Here is a 19,945-nt window from a genome sequence, read left to right as displayed (position 1 = left end):
TAACATTTTGTTAATATTTAACCATTAGTAACAAAATTTAACAATTGGTTATTTTAACTACGAATCAAAAAACCGGGCCTTAGTTACTCTGTGGACAAGTTAATTATTATTTATATAATGTGTTTTATACAGACTGATTTATCAGTTATCAGTCAATGAATGTGATATCTACTTAATCTTTTCTTTATCTTCTGACTGTATCATGTGTTGGTACATGGTAACTTTTATTAGATAGTTTCTCCAGATCTCTTTGTCTTTACATTTTAAATTAAAATTAGATTTTGCCAGGCAGACTTGGAACAAGCCCGACCATCATCAGGAATAAATAATAATACATTTGTATTAAATGACACAGCATAGCATATTTTAGAATGGACGTAAACTTCATCAAGGCACGCTTCTGAGGGTACTTACACCATTAGCTTTAAGAATGTTTGATGGGTAACAGGCTATTACTTCTTCTTTTTTTAATCGCAATAAACCTTAGGTTCTTCACTTAGCAGAGCATCTAAATAACCAGACTTTTAAGTACCTAGGTAGGTATTAGGGATTACTAGACGGGCGCGCGCCAAACAGATTCTCCAAACTCCGGCAGCTACTGGCCAAGCAATGGCGTATCTAGGGTCAGTGGCGGCGTAGCATGGGTTGGCACCCGGGGCGATCACCCCTCTCCCCCCCGTCATAAGTCCTAAGGCACCCCCTGGTACCCCCCAGGATTTTGGGGTTACCTCCCACTCCCCCCTCATGATGATGACATAGACCGCAGATTTGCCATGCAGATGCGCCAGTGAGTACTAATCTGCGCGACTTGTGTCACCCCCTGATGCTTGGTGGCACCCGGGGCGGACCGGAGAGGGGGAGAGGGGCCTAGCCCCTGACATGACAAGTCACGGGGGGTGGTTGCAATTAGTATCATAGCTCATGAGTTAGTACTATCAATTATCATCTTCAAATCGGTAACCTACACCTACACAACATAGGTGTTACAGACAGCCCACTGTGCAGGGGGTGCATGGAGGCAGAGGAAACACCGCAGCATGTGCTCATGGAGTGCAGTAGCGTGGAAGAACAACGGGCTCAATTTCTTCGATCACCGTCGTCGCTACAGGAGGCCTGCAGCAGCCTAGACGGGCTACTCGCCTTCTGGGGGGATCTGGGGTGGTTGGAGTAGGAAGATAAACCACAAATCGCGCACAATGGCCCAATCATGAGGCTAAGTGCGGTACTCGATTGCCCTGCAAAACTAACTAACTAACTAACTATCGGTAGCCTAACATCCTTGGCGGCCGTGTTACCGCTATACATATGCGCATGTGACTTAAAAAGTCAGATTGTTTTAGGTCAAATCGTTTAGTTCCTTCGCCTCCTTCAAAGTACTTACGTCACGTAAGTAGGCAGCGTTGTGCGCCATCTTTGCAAAGACTACCAACCCAATCGCATAAATTATCGCGCGAGCGTGCGACCGGCGTGACATTGCTATTATTCGCTATGATGGATCCCCGGTGGCTTCCCGTGGGGACGTCTCGTTGATCGATCGAGGCACGAGTTCAAGGTCAGGCTCATTTGGACCTGCCTCACCGTATTACAATTGGGTAGGTACCTACTTGACACCAATACCAAGCAAGTCACAGTTTTTTGAAAACACACTTCAATCTAGCCCTGAAAATTGAATTTAGGTAGCAGGAGGCAGGGCATCTATAAACGATATATTTTTTTAAATATACAACTTGAAAAAATCGAGCTGTCTAAGGCGGGAATCGAACTCACGACCTTTCGCTTGCTGGGCGACTGCTCTTCCAAATGAGCTACCTACATAGACACTGGATGAACCCGTCGAAATTTTCAAGTTTTATGGCCGCGTTTAGTTTGAGAAGCGACTCCAATCGCTAAGAAATTTTAATAATTTGGTTGGTTTTTATTGGCGTTCAAGCTGTAGATCCTGGCTACACAGGAGTTGCAGCAGTGGGAACGAGAGGTGGGAATAGTCCCGTTGTCTTCACTCCCCAACTTATAATCCGGACCTTTTCAAGGCGAGAGTGAATCGCTCTATATTTTTTTAAATACATTAATAGTAGTTATAGATACATCTCCGAAAATCATAGTTATTTCTTCAACATCATTATGTACACAATTAAGACAAAACAAAACTTTCTTATGTCATAATAAACTGTTAATTAGTGTAAATACAGATGATTATGTTTCTTATCACTAAAGGTGATAACAGCTGAGCTAAGACCTGCATGGTGTTATTACGAGTTATAATGAAATTACAATGTGTACGTACACGTTAATAATCCATTATCGCAAACAACGGTATATTGTTCCACAGATTAACTTCCTCATGTATAAGACGATTGCTTTTATAAAGGGCACTAGGAATACTTCACTTGCGCGAGCTAATTCCGCACAGCGCCATCTATTGGCAGGTTTAAGAACTTTTACTTATAACAAAACTAGCTTTCCGCCCGCGGCTTCGCCCGCTTGTAATTTTGTATCTCACAGAAAAACTTTATCGCGCGCGTCCGTTTCAAAAACCGGGATAAAAACTATCCTATATCCTTTCTCGGGACTTAAACTATCTCCCTGCCGAATTTCATCAAAATCGGTTTAGTGGTTTAGGCGTGAAAGCGAGACAGACAGACAGACAGACAGAGTTACTTTCGCATTTATAATATTAGTATGTAAGTATGTATAGATGTAGGAGAATGAAATAGGAAAATAAATGGAAATACCTTAGAATTTCTACCTACTACCACCTACCTAGTATTTCTTGTATGGTAGGGTTTTATACATAGACGACGTCACAACAAGCTAAACTTAACAGAGTTGTAATTAGTACGACTTTGCAATGATAATTTAGTCTGGATGGTCTGTCTTACGTACAGTATACTAGTACGAATGATTTTCATTAATTTCACAATGTAAATAAAATCTATTATTACGTAAAATGTGCTCTGTAAAATCTACTACAAAACGGCAACATTGTACAATACAATGCTACAAAATGATTAATACAATAGTACTTTAATTGTTGTGTACCCACGGATAATACTGTTAATTGTAATGTCAGTTAAACAAACGTCATCTGACCGAGTTTATAGCTGTAATTTTCGCTTTGTTTTAGCTATAATTATTATCTTTTGTTAAGCTAACATAACGTATACTTAAACCTTCTTTATTTCTTACCAAGGCATGAATTTGCATTTTCGTATAGGTACCCATTTTACATGTTTTAACTCTCTTTTAAAATGTGCCCTGCCCATTAATTCGATAGGTGCCTGGAATAAAGCCGCAATAGCCATACACCTTTTGATTTTTTTTCAGAATTTTATCTTTGAAACTGCCTGATTTACCAAAATCACTATGGATATTGAATCGTTATTCCCATTCATCATTTAAAATTTGTTGACCGGAATAATCGTGCCATATACAATGTTAAAACTTTTATTTAAATCTTCTACAAGCAAACGGCTATTACTGTATCCTTCAGATCAGCGCCCGAGGCTGCAATACACTATTGCTGTTTGATTAATTGCACACTTTTTACCGGAATAAAACCACAATGGACTCTTACGGAACCGACTTTCAATGTATGAAGCGGCAATATGTATTTCTACCTTTTTTAAAGTATATTCTAAGCATTATAACCTTATGCACATTAAATGTTACTCCAGAAAAAATAACGCATCGTTTGATATACAAACCGTTTTGATACGCCTCGTAGTTTAGAATTATTCAAAATTGACACTAAATCTCTTCTCCTGTAAAATTGTGTTTTGTCGATTGTGGCTTTATTCCCGGCACCCATCGAATTAATTAATTAATTTAACCCAACCATTAATATTTTTAATTTCTAACATGGCGTGTCGGGAACTAAGAAAACACATAAACACAATGGTAAATAATCATTTATTTATACTCCAACAGCTAGGGTCAACGCACCGGTTATCACTCACATGCATGTGCGAACAATGGTCAAGGTTGACTCTTGCGACCGAGAAACGGCAGCGCCGCCCTGGCGGATGAATGTGGGAACTTTTGTCATCTAATTTTCTTACGTATCAATTTTTGCAAATTGCCCCTTTACAATCAGTCTCACAGTGCGCGTGGACGCACAGGGTGACACACGAACAAATCACAGAGCTCTATTCAACGCTGTGCGTTCGATTTGCTGCTTCACTTAAGCAAGCATCGTTTGTGAATACGGGCGCTAGTCCTGTTCTCTCAAAGTCGATTCAATCTCGAATCATAGATTGTCCCATGAATCTTTTGATTGGTCTAAAATAATAGATTCATGCCCGTTTTCGATCCCTAATTTTTAAGTGACCCCTATGAAAACAAAATTCCTGTTATGTGTTCCCATAGGGTTCACTTAAAAATTTGGGATTGATGGTGAAAACGGGCATCAAATACCTATCTATTATCTTAGCTTCGTTTTGTAATAATTTGCAAGTTTATAAGGATGTTTCTGAATGTATACAGTCATGTGCTCAAGGAAAATTATCACCAAGGCTTGTGGAAAACTGGTAATAAAGATAAATGCTTACAATCTTAATGACTTGGCGTTGTATTAATTTATTGTCTTCATACACAGACATCGCAAAAGCAAGCAAGCGAAAATATACTAAATTCACAATTATATTTGAGCCAATGTTATACTGAAGGTTGAAGTTATCCAGATTGACTGTGTGACTGGCCCAGAACAGACGGTGAAACGCAACTGCGACGAAACTGCAACTGCTAGTTACTTTTGAGTTGCATCTAAGTTTCTGCCATAGCGTCCGTTGAGAGACCACACATGACGCGACCAGTTTGAAACTTTCAGTTTCATTCATCAGAATCATCACAATGTTGCATTTTCGTTGCAGTTGCGTTTCTCCGTCTGTTCTGATAATTTTTAATCTCATTATGTTAAAATAATTTTTAACATAATGAGGACAGCTATGAGATCACTATGCTAAAATAGGTTTTTTCTTTTCAGTTTTTATTTAAAATCTAAATATATAACTTAAAGGTGACTGACTGACTAACTGACTGACTGACTAACTGACTGACTGACATAGTGATCTATCAACGCACAGCCCAAACCACTGGACGGATCGGGCTGAAATTAATTTGGCATGCAGGTAGATGTTTAGGATGTAAAGGATTTTACGAAACTCCACCCCTAAGGGGGTAAAACGGGACCCACGCGTACGAAGTCGCGGGCGGCCGCTTGTTGGTTATAACGCAGTCGACATTGGAGTTAGGATAATATTATGTTTATTTCTGCACGTTCTTAAGATTTTTCCTCAAACACTAAAATAATTCTGTACCATTTTAACATAAGGAAAATAAGATTTCCATCGTCTTACAACCTTGACGCGACTTTTGTGGTGACGGACAAAAAAACTGCATCTTATGCAATGCGGTTTTACAACAGCAAACAAAATCAATTGTTTAACTCTCGGGCACAGAAAGTCTTTATAAGACTAAAAACCTCTTCTTCTATCCTAAATCCTAGTAGTAGTAATCATTCACCTCTATGCTAGAGATAAAAGTAAAATAGTCATGAAAAAGTAACGTAACTTTCTTAACTTTCAAAATAACATCTTTCAATTTCATGTTACTTGCAACAAAAATATAATTCTGAGTGAAAATCCGGCTCGAAGGACCAAAATGTTACGGATTAGAATAAACTATCGGGCTCTTAGAATATGACTATACCTACCTTCGTTATAGTTTTTCCCCAGCACTGGGCACGCTCCTGCCCCAGGCTCTTATGGAAAGAAAGATAGATAGATGATGGGCACAACAATATTAGGAAGGAGATCCTCATCATTTCTCACTCTTCGCTATCTTTTTCCCAGCGTTGGGCCCGCTCCTGCCCCAGATGAATGTGTTCGGTCGCCAGCTGGGAGTGTCTCCAGGGGTCATGGGGCTGGTCACCGCTGTTCTGCCGCTGCTGTGGGCAGCTGCTAAACCGCTGTTTGGATACGTGGTCGATTACTGGCCGGTAAGGATATCATATTTGTTTGTACACATACCCCTAGGTCACACATCGCAATAACTGAAGAGGGGTTGGTCTTAAACTCAGTGCCGGATTAAGACTAATAGAAGAACGTGGATTCGAACCCCGCCGATGCTGTTTTGGTGAACCCACGCGCATAATTATTTGTCCCTGACAGTCGCCTTTTACGAAATCCACAGGAAGAGTGGGGATAGTCTTATTCTATTCTGCTAGAAAGTTTTTTATTAACGGGCATGACAAGTCCAAATTCATTGTTTTTGTCTTAACAAGGAAATAAAGTTCAAAATATGATGAGAACTAGCTATATTACCTACAGTATAAAGGGTTAGCTAACAAAATTAAATTTTCTTTTTTTCCAGGCCCACAGAAAACTAGTCTTCATGCTTCTAATAACAATCATGACGGGCTCGTACTGTTGTCTATGGTTTTTACCCATGCCCGAGCCTCCTGACGCTGAACCGCCCATCTTAGAATACGTATACACCCTAAACGACACTATATACCTCAAAAAATATACACACGACACATTTTTAGACAAGTATAGCTGCCATTGGAACTGTTCTACCACGAGCAATTTTGCTGCGTACCTGTCGAATTCGACGTACATAAACACGTTATACGTCGACGATACAGTGAGAAATGACTCGTGCTCGCTCTTCCATATGGAGTTTGACGATGTGAGACAGGGAGAGGTGACGTGCGTGCCGAAAATCGACTGCAATCTTCTATGCTTTGAAGAGGATATGACCGTGAATCGGAGTCGAAGGGATGTGTCGAATTTTTCAGATGAACATCTAGTGGTGGATTACACCAAAGACGGTTTGGGGGCGAAGGATATATACGCTAAAACCAAGGTGGCTCATAGGACAGTTGAGGAGAAGAGTAACGATGGGAGTTTTTACATGACAGCGTCTTTCTGGGCGTTTGTAGTGTTGATGTGTTTGGGCACAGTCGCGTTCAATGTTGCGAATTGTATTGGAGACGCTGTGTGCTTTGATGTTTTGGGTGAGTTGTATTTTGTTTTTAAATATTTAGGGGTCATCGTCAGGTCATTAGTCTCCTTGCATGAGCATTATCATCATCATTTCAGCCACAGGACGTCCACTGCTGAACATAGGCCACCCCCAATGATTTCCATGTTGCCCGGTTGTTAGCGGCCTGCACCCAACGCTTTCCTGCTACCTTGATGATGTCGTCGGTCCACCTTGTGGGTGGACGTCCCACGCTGCCTTTTCCGGTACGAGGCCTCCACTCCAGAACCTTGCTGCCCCATCGGCCGTCAGTTCTGCGTACTATGTGCCCTGCCCATTGCCACTTCAGCTTGCTAATCCGTCGGGTTATGTCAGCGACTTTAGTTCGTTAACGGATCTCCTCATTTCTGATTTGATCTTAAATTCAAATTCCTTTATTCTATTCAATAAACACAAAGCATAGCCCTCTCCATAGCACGCTGTTCAACTTTGAGCTTTAAGAATCATAAGCGGGCACAGCTAAAGCCCAGTCTGTGAGCACGTAGAATTTTGTCCAATGACCCCACGCTACCCATCCTTATCGCTCGCGCGTAATTATATTGCTGTCTCGACTGTGCGACGGGCGCCCGCAGTGAGTGTGCGAGCGCGATAGCAATATAATTATGCGCGAGCGATAAGGATGGGTAGCTTGGGGTCATTGGACAAAATTCTACGTACTCACAGACCAGACTATAGTAATAAATAATATCTACTATTTAGATACCTTAGATCACATTTTGATAATACTTCAATTTTTCTTCTGCAGGACCTGAACGCAGCTCAAAATACGGAGCGCAAAGGGCATGGGGTACCGCAGGATACGGAATTACAGCGTTACTAGGGGGCTGGCTGGTGGACTCGGTATCTTCTGGGGAGTACAAGGACTTTACTCCGGCGTTCGTGGTCGCCATAGCTGCTACAGCAGTGGACCTATACAGCTGTAGGGCTCTCACTGTGAGTACATGCCAAAATAGGCCCTTCAGCTTTAGAAATAAGGTGTATATTGGACATTAGGCGCATCAATTCAAATCAGAAGGTCAGGGAAGTTATCTTTTAGACCCTTCAGCTGTGGATATAAGGCGTATATTCCTTTAACTCTATGACGCTTGGAGTTAGAGAGTCTTGTAGCACCAAGCAAATAGCATAGGCTCTAATGCCATAGGCATAAGGTGCATGGTTTGTCAACTCTGGTGGCCACAGCGGAGGATACAGCTGTAGAGCGCTCACTGTGAGTACACTCTTAAAAAACCCTTTAGCGGTGGACATAAGGTGCATAATCCATCATAAACCCTAGGACGCTGGGATCTAGACACTCTTAAGAGGCCCAGATTGACTGCATGTATCTAGGAAATACTAAAACAAGCTCTCCAGCTGTGGATATAAGGTGCATTCTTCCATAAGTTCTGGAACCCAGCGATGGTACATAGTTTAGTCGCTCCAAGCAATTACGACTCTAATGCCCTGGCCATAAGGTGCAATTCAGCTGGGTACGGGCTCACAGCGTTACTAGGGGGCTGGTTGGTGGACTCCAGCGCATCAAGGCATAAAGTCAAGTTGCTCCAAGCTAATAAGGTCTTAATACCATGGACATAAGGTGCATTGTTCTGTAATTTGATGGCTGGTGGATTCGGTGTCTGCCGGGGAGTACAAGGACTTCACTCCGGCGTTCGTGGTCGCCATAGCTGCTACAGCGGTTGACCTTTACAGCTGTAGGGCTCTCACTGTGAGTACCTTGTGCTGTGGACATAAGGTGTATATTCCTTCAACTCTATGACGCTTGGAGCTAGTCAGTCAAGCAGCACCAAGCAAATATGAGTAGGTACTATAGACTCAAATGCCATAGGCATAAGGTGCATCTTTCAACAACTCAGTTGATTGCGGCTACAGCGGTGGACCTGTACAGCTGCAGGGCTCTCACAGTACACTCTTAAAAAACCCTTTAGCTGTGGACATAAGGTGCATAATCCTTCATGAACCCTAGGGCGCTGGTAACTAGACGCTCTTAAGAGGCCCAAATTGACTGCATGTATCCAGAAAATGCTAAAACAGGCTCTACAGCTGTGGATAGAGCTCTCACTGTGAGTACACTTAAAATTCGCTTCCACCTTCGGCTTGACCTTCACTTTCTATCAGGTGAGGAGATGCAGGCCAAGAGAATCCTCATTGTAGATAAAAAACACCCTTGAGATGTAGACATAAGGTGTATATTCCATCAAATCTCCAGCTAGACACTCTAAGAGGCTCAGATTGACTGCACGTATCCAGGAAATGCTAAAACAGGCCCTTCAGCTGTGGATATAAGGCACATTCTTCCAGAGTTCTAGAAACCAGCGCTAGGTCCACGCATGGTACAGTCTTGTAGCTCCAATCATATACGACTCTAATGCCCTGGCCATAAGGTCCAATTCACCAGGGTACAGGATCACAGCGTTACTAGGGGGCTGGTTGGTGGACTCCAGCGCATCAAGGCACAAAGTCAAGTTGCTCCAAGCTTATAAGGTCCTAATGCCATGGACATAAGGTGCATTGTTCTGTAATTTGATGGCTGGTGGACTCGGTGTCTGCCGGGGAGTACAAGGACTTCACTCCGGCGTTCGTGGTCGCCATAGCTGCTACAGCCGTGGACCTTTACAGCTGTAGGGCTCTCACTGTAAGTACACGCCAGAATTAACCCTTCTGCTATAGGCATAAGGTGCATATTCCATTAGACGTGGAAATAAAGAGAAAGAACAAACTTGACCTGCACTGTTTGGGTTATTGGCGGTCAAGCTGTATATCCTGGCTACACAGGAGTTGCAGCGGTGGGAACGAGAGCTAGACACTCTAAGAGGCCCAGATCAGATCATCAGTGAAATTGCCAAAATAGGCCCTTCAGCTGTGGATATAAGACACATTTTTCTACAAGTTCTACAAACCAGCGCTAGGTCCACGCATGGTATCGTATAGTAGCTTCAAGCATATACGACTCTAATGCCCCGGCCATAAGGTGCAATTCAGCAGGGTACGAGGTCACAGCGTTACTAGGGGGCTGGTTGGTGGACTCCAGCGCATCAAGGCATAAAGTCAAGTTGCTCCAAGCTTATAAGGTCCTAATGCCATGGACATAAGGTGCATTGTTCTGTAATTTGATGGCTGGTGGACTCGGTGTCTTCTGGGGAGTACAAGGACTTCACTCCGGCGTTCGTGGTCGCCATAGCTGCTACAGCCGTGGACCTTTACAGCTGTAGGGCTCTCACTGTAAGTACACGCCAGAATGAACCCTTCTGCTTTAGACATAAGGTGTACATTCCTTTAGATCTCCATCTGATAGATGGAAATAAAGTGAAAGAACAAACTTGACCTGCACTGGTTGGGTTATTGGCGGTCAAGCTGTAGATCCTGGCTGCACAGGAGTTGCAGCGGTGGGAACGAGAGGTCAACTCTACAGCTAGACACTCTAAGAGGCCCAGATCAGATCATCAGTGAAATTGCCAAAACAAGCTCTCCAGCTGTGGATATAAGGCACATTCTTCTGCGACTTCTAGACACGCATCCATGTCTAGTAACTCCAAGAATATGATTCTATAGGTCTAGGTTTTAACTGAGTCAGTGTCAGTGAGTATGGGAGCGGCACGGAAGGGTGTTTTTGAAACGGTCAAACGTCAGTGAGACTTCAGATTTTATGCTCTGTCACGTCATAAATGTCAATGTCATCCCTTCCCTACCACTCCCATACCTCAGGCACTGACTAGTAGCTCCAAGTATATTTACTACTCTCATGCCCTGGCCATAAGGTGCAAATCAGCTGGGTACGGGCTCACAGCGTTACTAGGGGGCTGGTTGGTGGACTCCAGCGCATCAAGGCATAAAGTCAAGTTGCTCCAAGCTAATAAGGTCTTAATACCATGGACATAAGGTGCATTGTTCTTTAACTTGGATGGATGGTAGACTAGGTGTCTGCCGGGGAGTATAAGGACTTCACTCCGGCGTTCGTGGTCGCCATAGCTGCTACAGCCGTGGACCTGTACAGCTGTAGGGCTCTCACTGTGAGTACATGCCAAAATAGGCCCTTCAGCTTTAGAAATAAGGTGTATATTGGACATTAGGCGCATCAATTCAAGTCAGAATGTCAGGGAAGTTGCTCGTCTAAAATAGATCCTTCAGCTGTGGATATAAGGCGTATATTCCTTTAACTCTATGACGCTTGGAGCTAGACAGTCTTGTAGCACCCAGCAAATACCATAGGCTTTGATGCCATAGGTATAAGGTGCATCGTTTGTCAACTCTGGTGGCCACAGCGGTGGATACAGCTGTAGAGCGCTCACTGTGAGTACACTCTAATACAAACTCATGCAAATACAGGCCCTTCAACTGTAGATATAAGGTATACATTCCTTTAAATGGGACATATGAGGGCATAGTCCGGTCATCAACTCAGGTCAGAAGTTCAGACACGTTCAAAATAGACCTTTCAGCTTTGGATATAAGGTGTATTGTTCCACGACTTACTCTAATGCTATAAACTCTACAGTTGGACACTCTAAGAGGCTCAGATTGATTGCATGTATCTAGGTAACGCTAAAACAGTCCCTACAGCTGTGAAAATAAGGTGTATTGTCCATCAAACCTGCTAACTGATTGTTGCTGTGTCCCAGTACAATTACATAGATCGTTTATCTTTATAGTAATTTGCCGTTTTGTTACTAATTTATTTATTGATTATCCCAACTGTTTATGCTATGTTAACTGAAATTATTATTTTCATGCATACCCCATTGGGCCTAAACAACAGTGGGTAAGTAGGTATAGTTAAAAAAATTATGTAATTTTATAAATTAAACTGGATACTACATATTTGTAAGCCTTTAACGACCATAACAAGTTCGAACTTTTCATTGTATTTGGACTTTTAGACAAGGAAATAAACTGAAATTCAAAATATGGTGGGAACCATATTCCCACTGCCGTATAAATAAGGGTATTCACTTTCCCCCGGGACAAACTTGACCTTCACTGGTTGGGTTATTGGCGGTCAAGCTGTAGATCCTTGCCACACAGGAGTTGCAGCGGTGGGAACGAGAGGTGGGAATAGTCCCGTAGCTTTAGAAAGTGGCTTGCCGTGTTGTATAAAGGGTTAAATATTTATGACTTAAATTCCAGCTGCCCGCTCTTAGCAGTCCCGAAGACTCGGGCGCGGCATTACGCCAAGTGCTGAAGATGCCACGAGTGCTGGTCTTCATTGTGTTTGCCGTGGTGGCCGGCACCTTCGACTCTTTCATCATTTACTATATGTTCTGGTGAGTTCAAGTTGCAATTATTATCATAGCTCAACTATCAAAGTACCTACCCATAATTTTCAATCAGTAGCCTCTGTGGTTTGTGCCTCTCTTAATCGGGACGACACGCACAGGGATTTTGAACTTATTTCCAAGTAAACATTTCTTTGAATGCTGTATTTACCTGTAAAGGCGTATCTTTTCTAGATTCTAGCTTTCTAATAATGTAACGATGCATGTGAAATGATATGTTGTTGGTAAATCTTTATCAATAAATAAATAAATAAACAACCCGTTTTTGCAGGATCCCATTTAGTAAAGTCCGGTCGCCAAGCAGATAGAATCTTATACAATGACCCAAAGCTGGGGCGGGCTGCCCGTCGCACAGTCGCGACAGCAATATAATTACGTGCGACCGATAAAGATGGGTAGCTTGGAGTCATTGTACGAAATTCTATCTGCTCGGCGACCGGACTTTAGTATACATACGTGTTTTAATATTATCCTTCACACGAACACCCCGTTTGCAGTGTCCTGCAAAAATCTGAATCGTTCGAATGCGTAATTCGAATTTCATACATACATATTATGATTTATGTATGTGTATTCACACGTCGGTCCAGTTTTGCGAGATCCAGTAATGCAGGGACTAAAACGGGACTTAAAAAGTTGCCTGTGTGCAGGTTTCTGGAAGAGCTAGCCGAGAAGACGGGTCACATGGCGCAGATCAAGCTCATAGAGGGCGTGGTGGTCGCCGGGCAAAGCTTCGTAGGGGAGCTGCTCTTTTTCTACTTCTCGGGTAAGTTATTTGTATTATTGTATTTTAAGAAAGAGCGGGGCCTCCTAACACAGGTATTATAATTAAAACGAGACCCCAGCCACTTGCAACAATATGTAAACTTTAAAGATACTGAATAAGTATTTTTTCATTTACATTTTTTTCATTTAGGGCCCCCGGTCTAAAAGAGCTCCCGAGGCTAGATGAACCATTAGACTGTAGACTTTAAGAAGATTACCAGGGCTCCGGAATAGAGGGGGTCAAGTCTGCTCAAATAAAATTTTGCAATGACCTTTTTTAGATGAAACATTTTTGGATAACCTTCCCGTATTCACAAATGATGCTTGCTTAAGTGAAGCAGCAAATCGAACACACAGCGTTGAATAGAACTCTGTGTCACCCGGTTCGCCCACGCGCACTGTGAGAACTCATAGTCGTGTTTATGAATACGGACGTTATTCTCCACTGCAGAAAGACAACCCTCTCTATTTGCAAGCAAATGGAGAATGAAAATGCAGGAACGAGAGGTGGGAATAGTCCTTATCTACACTAATATTATAAAGAGGAAAACTTTGTTTGTTTGTTTGGTTGTAATGAATAGGCTCAAAAACTACTGGACCGTTTTTAAAAATTCTTTCACCATTCGAAAGCTACATTATCCACGAGTAACATAGGCTATATTTTATTTTGAAAAAAAATAGGGTTCCGTAAAATATTTGGGGTTTTCGGAGTCCACGCGGGCGAAGCCGCTGGCGGAAAGCTAGTTTATTCATAATAATATAATAAAGTAATCTATCAGCTTTTTTCGTCTTTTCAGGTAAAATAATAAAGCGTTGGGGCTACGGGCCGACCATGTCTTTCTCGCTACTGTGCTACGGGCTGAGAATGGTGTTCATATCGCTCATACAGCATCCATGGCATTTGGTCTTCATCGAGGTACGTATAAGCGCTCCTGCACACGATTTTTTTAAAATTGTTTTTAAGATCTTAGCGCTCCTGCACACGACGCCCCTACCGCGCCGCCGCCGCGCCGTCGCCGCGCCTTTGCACTGTTTTTACGCGTCGCGTGAAACCCGCTGCCGCGCCGCCGCCGCGCCCTCTTCGCGCCTTTGCACTCGGTGCGTATAAACAGGGCGCGGCGACGCCGACGACTTTAATTTTAATTTTTCAGAACCTCATAACTTCTGAACGGGCAACTTTGTGCGCGCGCTGTTAGTGTAGGATTATAGTCAACAAGCCATAGATCAAGGCTCAAGTAGATTTAAAGCAAAATCTGTCAAGGCTTAGTCGAAATCGACCACTTTGTGTCCCATACAATGAAAATGGATTTTTTTTTTCCAGCCAAACTATTGGTTTTAGAGAAAAACGTTTCATAATATTTATTCATCAGAATAACATACCCTATCGATAGGTATTTTTTTCAAACAGAAATTGTGAAAAAAATATCGCTGATTTTATTTCTTTTAATTTTATTAAAATGTGTTTTTAGCAGTAATTTAAGGTTAATTCACATTATTAACGTATATAATCTTTATATTTTCGTTAAATCTTTAAAGATATTCCAAAAAAAAGTCACTTTTACTTACTTTTTTAAAAATTTTCAGAACCTCATAACTTGTGAACGGGCAACTTTGGGCGCGCGCTGATTGCGTAGGATTATAGTCAACAAGCCATAAAACAAGGCTCAAGTAGTTTTAAAGCAAGATCTGTCAAGGCTTAGTCGAAGTCGACCACTTTATGTTTCATTCCATACAACGAAAATGGAAAATATTTTTTTCCAGCCAAACTATTAGTTTTAGAGAAAAACTTGTGCAGCATTCATTCATCAAAATAACGTAACCTATCGATAGGTAATTTTTTCAAATAGAAATTGTGGAAAAAATCGCTATGTCCATAAATCGCAATTTCGATCCATAGTGCGACGGCGCGGCGGCGGCGCGGTAGCGGCGTCGTGTGCAGGAGCGCTAAGATCTTAAAAACAATTTAAAAAAAAATTAACTCGAAAAAATAATATTGCCTTCGGTGGAGTTCGATTTCGAACAATTCGAAACCACTACCTTTGGTTTGGTAGTTGAGGCAATAGATTTTTTCAACTTTCTAAAAAATATAAGTTTAAAACAGAAATACTTTTACCGGTATATCGTTTTGATGGTAACATAAAAATATCGGTATTCCGTTACGATCAGTAACGTAACGGAATACCGATATTTTTATGTTTTCATTATTGTCTACAGCACTGATTGTAGAAGTTATTAATCATAAATGTGTGTGAATTTTGACTGATTGGTAAATTTTCAATCAGGCGAAATAATTTTTGACAGATTTTTTTACAACCACTTATAACTGCAAAAATCAGTCAGAATATGAATTTTGACTGTGCACACACGGCCACACTGTTAACTATCCATTTCCGTTTTTGCTCTCGCTTTCATCAAATGTTGATTCTTCACAATATAACTAGACGATATGACCGGAAATAGGTAGCTGGAAGTGTGGCCCATAGTGCATAGTGCGTATTAGGACACCTGCGCAAAAACACTTGAGCGAATCCACAAGCGTTAAAAGCATTTGCGCGCAGTATCACTTCCGCGAAAAGATATTCCAAGTGTACCAGAGTCAAAAATTACCATCGGATATCACTCACGTCACTAGGAATATTCCTTTACTAGCGGCTGCCCGCGACTTCGTACGCGTGGCTCCGTTTTACTCCCTTAGGGGTGGAGTTTCTTAAAATCCTTTCTTAGCGGATGCCTACGTCATAACATCTACCTGCATGCCAAATTTCAGCCCGATCCGTCCAGTGGTTTGGGCTGTGCGTTTGGGCTGTGCGTTGATAGATCACTATGTCAGTCAGTCAGTCACCTTTGAGTTATATATGTCACCGTAAAATTGTGAATTCCGTCAGATTACAATCTGACGTAGTTAAATTACAATCTAACCTAACCCACTGTTAATTTACAATCTAACGCGTTATATTATAAACTGACAGAGTTCACAATTTCACGTTGACATATAGGTAATAGGTATATTTAGATTTATGTTTTCTTCCAGTCTATAATGCAAGGACCGACCTACGCATTATGCTACTCGTGTATAGTGGGGTACGCGGCGCACGTCGCGCCGGAAGGATACTCCGCCACTGTACAAGGGATCGTGGCCGGCATGGACGATGGCGTCGGTAAGTTATAGGCCTTTTATCATCATCATCATTACACATCATCATCAGGTCATGTGACTAGCTGACGCGGGAACTAATAAGAAGACACTCAGAAGAAGAAGAAGCGACTCAGAAGAAGAAGAAGACACTTAGAAGAAGAAGAAGCGACTCAGAAGAAGAAGAAGACACTTAGAAGAAAAAGAAGACACTCAGAAGAATAAAAAGTCACTCAGATAGAAGAAAAAAACACTCGGAAGAAAAAGAAGAAATTTGGAGGAAGAAGAAGACACTCAGAAGAAAAAGTCATTAAGAAGAAGACACTCCGAAAAAAGAAGAAGCAAACGTTTTTAAGTATCTTCTTCTCTTGCTTTCTTCTCAGTGTCTTCTTCATGTGTCATCTTCTTCTTGAGTGTCTTTCTTCTAAAGTGTCTTTTTCTTTCTTCTTCTTCTTATAAAGTGCTATTTTCTTCTTCGTCTTTTAGAGGGTCTTTTTTTTTCTTCGTCTTTTGGAGTGTCTTTATCTTCTTCTTTCTGAGTATGGCACGGACGATGTCGTCGGTAAGTCATTATCATCATCGTCATCACCAGGCCAGCCAGTCCACAATGCAAGGGCCGACCTACGCATTATGCTACTCGTGTATAGTGGGGTACGCGGCGCACGTCGCGCCTGAAGGATACTCTGCCACTGTACAAGGGATCGTGGCCGGCATGGATGATGGCGTCGGTAAGTCATTGTCATCATCATCATCATCATCAGGTCATGACGTGTCTAGCTGACGCGGGAACTAATAAGAAGAGACTCAGAATCAGAATCAGAGGATTCTTAGAAGAAGACATTTAGAAGAAGATACTCAGGAGAATCCTACACTGGGAAGAAGACACTTACTGAAAGAAGAAGACACTTAGAAGAAGACACTCACTGAAACAAGAAGAAGTAGAAGACACTCAGAAAAAGTATCTTCTTCTCTGCGTCTTCTTCTTCATGTGTCATCTTCTTCTTGAATGTCTTCTTCTTCTAAAGTGTCTTTTTCTTTCTTCTTCTTTTTATAAAGTGCTATTTTCTTCTTCGTCTTTTGGACTGTCTTTTTTCATCTTCGTCTTTTGGAGTGTCTTTTTTTTCTTCTTGTTTCTGAGTATGGCACGGACGGTAGCTATGGTAAGCCATCATCATCATCAGGTCAGCCACAGGACGTCCACTGCTGAACATAGGCCTCCCCCAATGACTTCCACATCGCACGGTTGGTAGCGGCCTGCATCCAGCGCCTTCCTGCTACCTTTATCAGGTCGCCGGTCCACCTTGTGGGTGGACGTCCCACGCTGCGTTTTTCGGTACGCGGCCTCCACTCCAGAACCTTGCTGCCCCATCGGCCGTCAGTTCTGCGCCAGGGCCTTTTATCACTGCAATCCAATACAGCGGCAGCAATCCAGTACATCCTGCAGGGATCCAGTACTGCAGTATCTCACAAAACTGGACTAAGTGCCTAGTGTCCTCACTAGTGAGCGCGTAAAAAAATGACATTAAATGTATGACGGATTGTACAGCGCCCCTAGCGGAAACATTCAAGAACTAAAATGTTCATACATTTTTTTAACGCGCTCACTAGTGAGGTCTTTTGATGTAAACTTACAACTCAGCCCACTGATGTGAACACACAAGTGTGTGTTGGAAATTCAAACGAATCCTTTTTTTACGGGATACCTCGCAGTGATATTAGGACTTCATTGAACTAACATTAAAATAGCCCCTCAACAAAATAAAAACGATAGTATTGTCATTATTAATAGGGGTGCTCAAAATTTCCTGTCGATAGTAACATATTGCACATGGTGATACTATCGATATATTATCTTTCCTCTCACTATCGACAAGAAATACTATTGATTTATCAAATAACTGTCAAACGTTTTTTAACCCGAAAGGTTAACCGGCACAGAACGCCCTGTGGCATTTACGCCCGTATTCACAAACGATGCTTGCTTAAGTGAAGTAGCAAATCGAACGCACACCGTTGAATAGAGCCTGTGATTGGTTCCTGTGTTACCCTGTGCGTCCACGCGTACTGTGAGACCTCATAGTAATGTTTGTGAATACGGGCGTTAGTCATGTATCAATTTTGTGTGGTATTAAAGATTCCTTTTTTTTTCAGGTTTCGCCTTCGGCTCACTGGTGGGCGGGCAGTTATACAGCCGTATGGGCGGGCGCGGGTCTTTCCGCGCCCTGTCTGTAGTTGCTATAGTGGCTTCAGGCATTCATGCTGTATCACATATTGTACAGAGGAGCGCTGACAAGAGAGCTGGTGAGTTGCTTCTTCTTTCTTTCCTAATTTCTTTCTTTCTTTTATGCAATGACTTAGGGGACTGACGCAAGAGCTGGAGAGCTGATGAGTTGCGTCTTCTTCTTCCTTATATTTTATGATGATCACTTGTGGGACTGACACGAGAGCTGATAAGTTTCTTCTCCTCTAGTGAGGTGTTTCTTCTTCCGTGTTTCTTCTTCTTTCAGATTTTCTTCTTCTTTCGGAGCGTCTTCTTTCATGCTAATGATTTAGGGGCTGATATGAGAGCTGAGTTTCTTCTTTGGTGAGTTTCTTCTCTGTTGAGTATCGTCTACTCTGGTAGGTTTCTTCGTCTACTTTGGTGAATTTCTTCTTGTTCCGGAGTGTCATCTTCTTGTTTTTAGGAGTTTCTTCTTCTTTCGGAGTTTCTTCTTCTTTCTCTCCCTCTCTTTCTTTCCCTTTCTTTCTCTGCCTCGGGGCCCCCTCGCTTACAGCCGTATGGGCGGGCGGGGGTCTTTCCGCGCCCTATCTGTAGTTGCTATAGTGGCTTCAGGCATTCATGCTGTATCACATGTGGTGCAGAGGAGCGCTGACAAGAGAGCTGGTGAGTTGCTTCTTCTTTCTTTCCTAATTTCTTTCTTTCTTTTATGCAATGACTTAGGGGGCTGACGCGAAAGTTAGTGAGTTTCTTTTTCTTCTTTTTTCTTATAATTATGACAATTACTTGTGGGACTGAGGCGAGAATCAGCTTCTTCTTATCTCTTATATAGCATTTGAAACGAGAGCTGGTGAGTTTCTTCTCTGGCGAGATTATTTTTCTTCTCTAGTGAGTTTCTTCTTATCTGGTGAGTCTTTATTTCTTTACTGGTGAGCTTCTTCTCCTCCTATGGTGAGTTTCTTCTTCTCTGGTGAGTTACTTCTTCTTCTTTCGGAGTTACTTCTTCTGTCGAAGTGTCTTCTTCTTCCTGAGTTTCTTCGTCTTATTTTGGATTTCTTCCTCTTTTTTCGGAGATTTTTTTCTTCTTTTGGAGTTTCTCCTTCTGCTTTCGGAGTTTCTTCTTCTATTTAAGTTACTTCTTCTTCTTCTGTTTCTTCTTCGGGCCATCCTCACTGGTGGGCGGGCAGTTATACAGCCGTATGGGCGGGCGCGGGTCTTTCCGCGCCCTATCTGTAGTTGCTATAGTGGCTTCAGGCATTCATGCTGTATCACATGTTGTACAGAGGAGCGCTGACAAGAGAGCTGGTGAGTTGCTTCTTCTTTCTTTCCTAATTTCTTTCTTTCTTTTATGCAATGACTTAGGGGGCCGACGCAAGAGCTAGTGAGTTCCTTGTTTTTCTTCTTTCTTATATGCATTTGAAACGAGAGCAGGTGTTATTTCTCTCGCGAGATTCTTTTTCTTCTCTAGTGAGTTTCTTCTTTTGATCTCATGAGTTTCTTCTTATCTAGTGATTTTTTTCT

The 19,945-nt window shown here is 42.2% G+C and overlaps 1 protein-coding gene across 1 annotated transcript; it reads left to right on the top strand.

Moving 5' to 3' along the window:
• Positions 1 to 5,844: 5,844 nt before the first annotated feature.
• Positions 5,845 to 19,079, top strand: LOC135085932 (maltose permease). The gene is made up of 9 exons (XM_063980715.1): positions 5,845 to 5,995; positions 6,370 to 7,015; positions 7,787 to 7,974; positions 12,160 to 12,296; positions 12,959 to 13,074; positions 13,871 to 13,989; positions 16,105 to 16,231; positions 18,358 to 18,507; positions 19,069 to 19,079. The coding sequence occupies exons 1-9, from the start codon at positions 5,873 to 5,875 to the stop codon at positions 19,077 to 19,079; spliced, it is 1,617 nt and encodes a 538-aa protein (XP_063836785.1). The 5' UTR covers positions 5,845 to 5,872.
• The last annotated feature ends 866 nt before the right edge of the window (positions 19,080 to 19,945 follow it).

The sequence above is a fragment of the Ostrinia nubilalis genome, chromosome 30, assembly GCF_963855985.1.
Source record: "Ostrinia nubilalis chromosome 30, ilOstNubi1.1, whole genome shotgun sequence".
Classification (NCBI taxonomy): Eukaryota; Metazoa; Arthropoda; class Insecta; order Lepidoptera; family Crambidae; genus Ostrinia; species Ostrinia nubilalis.
This window is presented reverse-complemented; position numbering and strand designations above follow the sequence as displayed.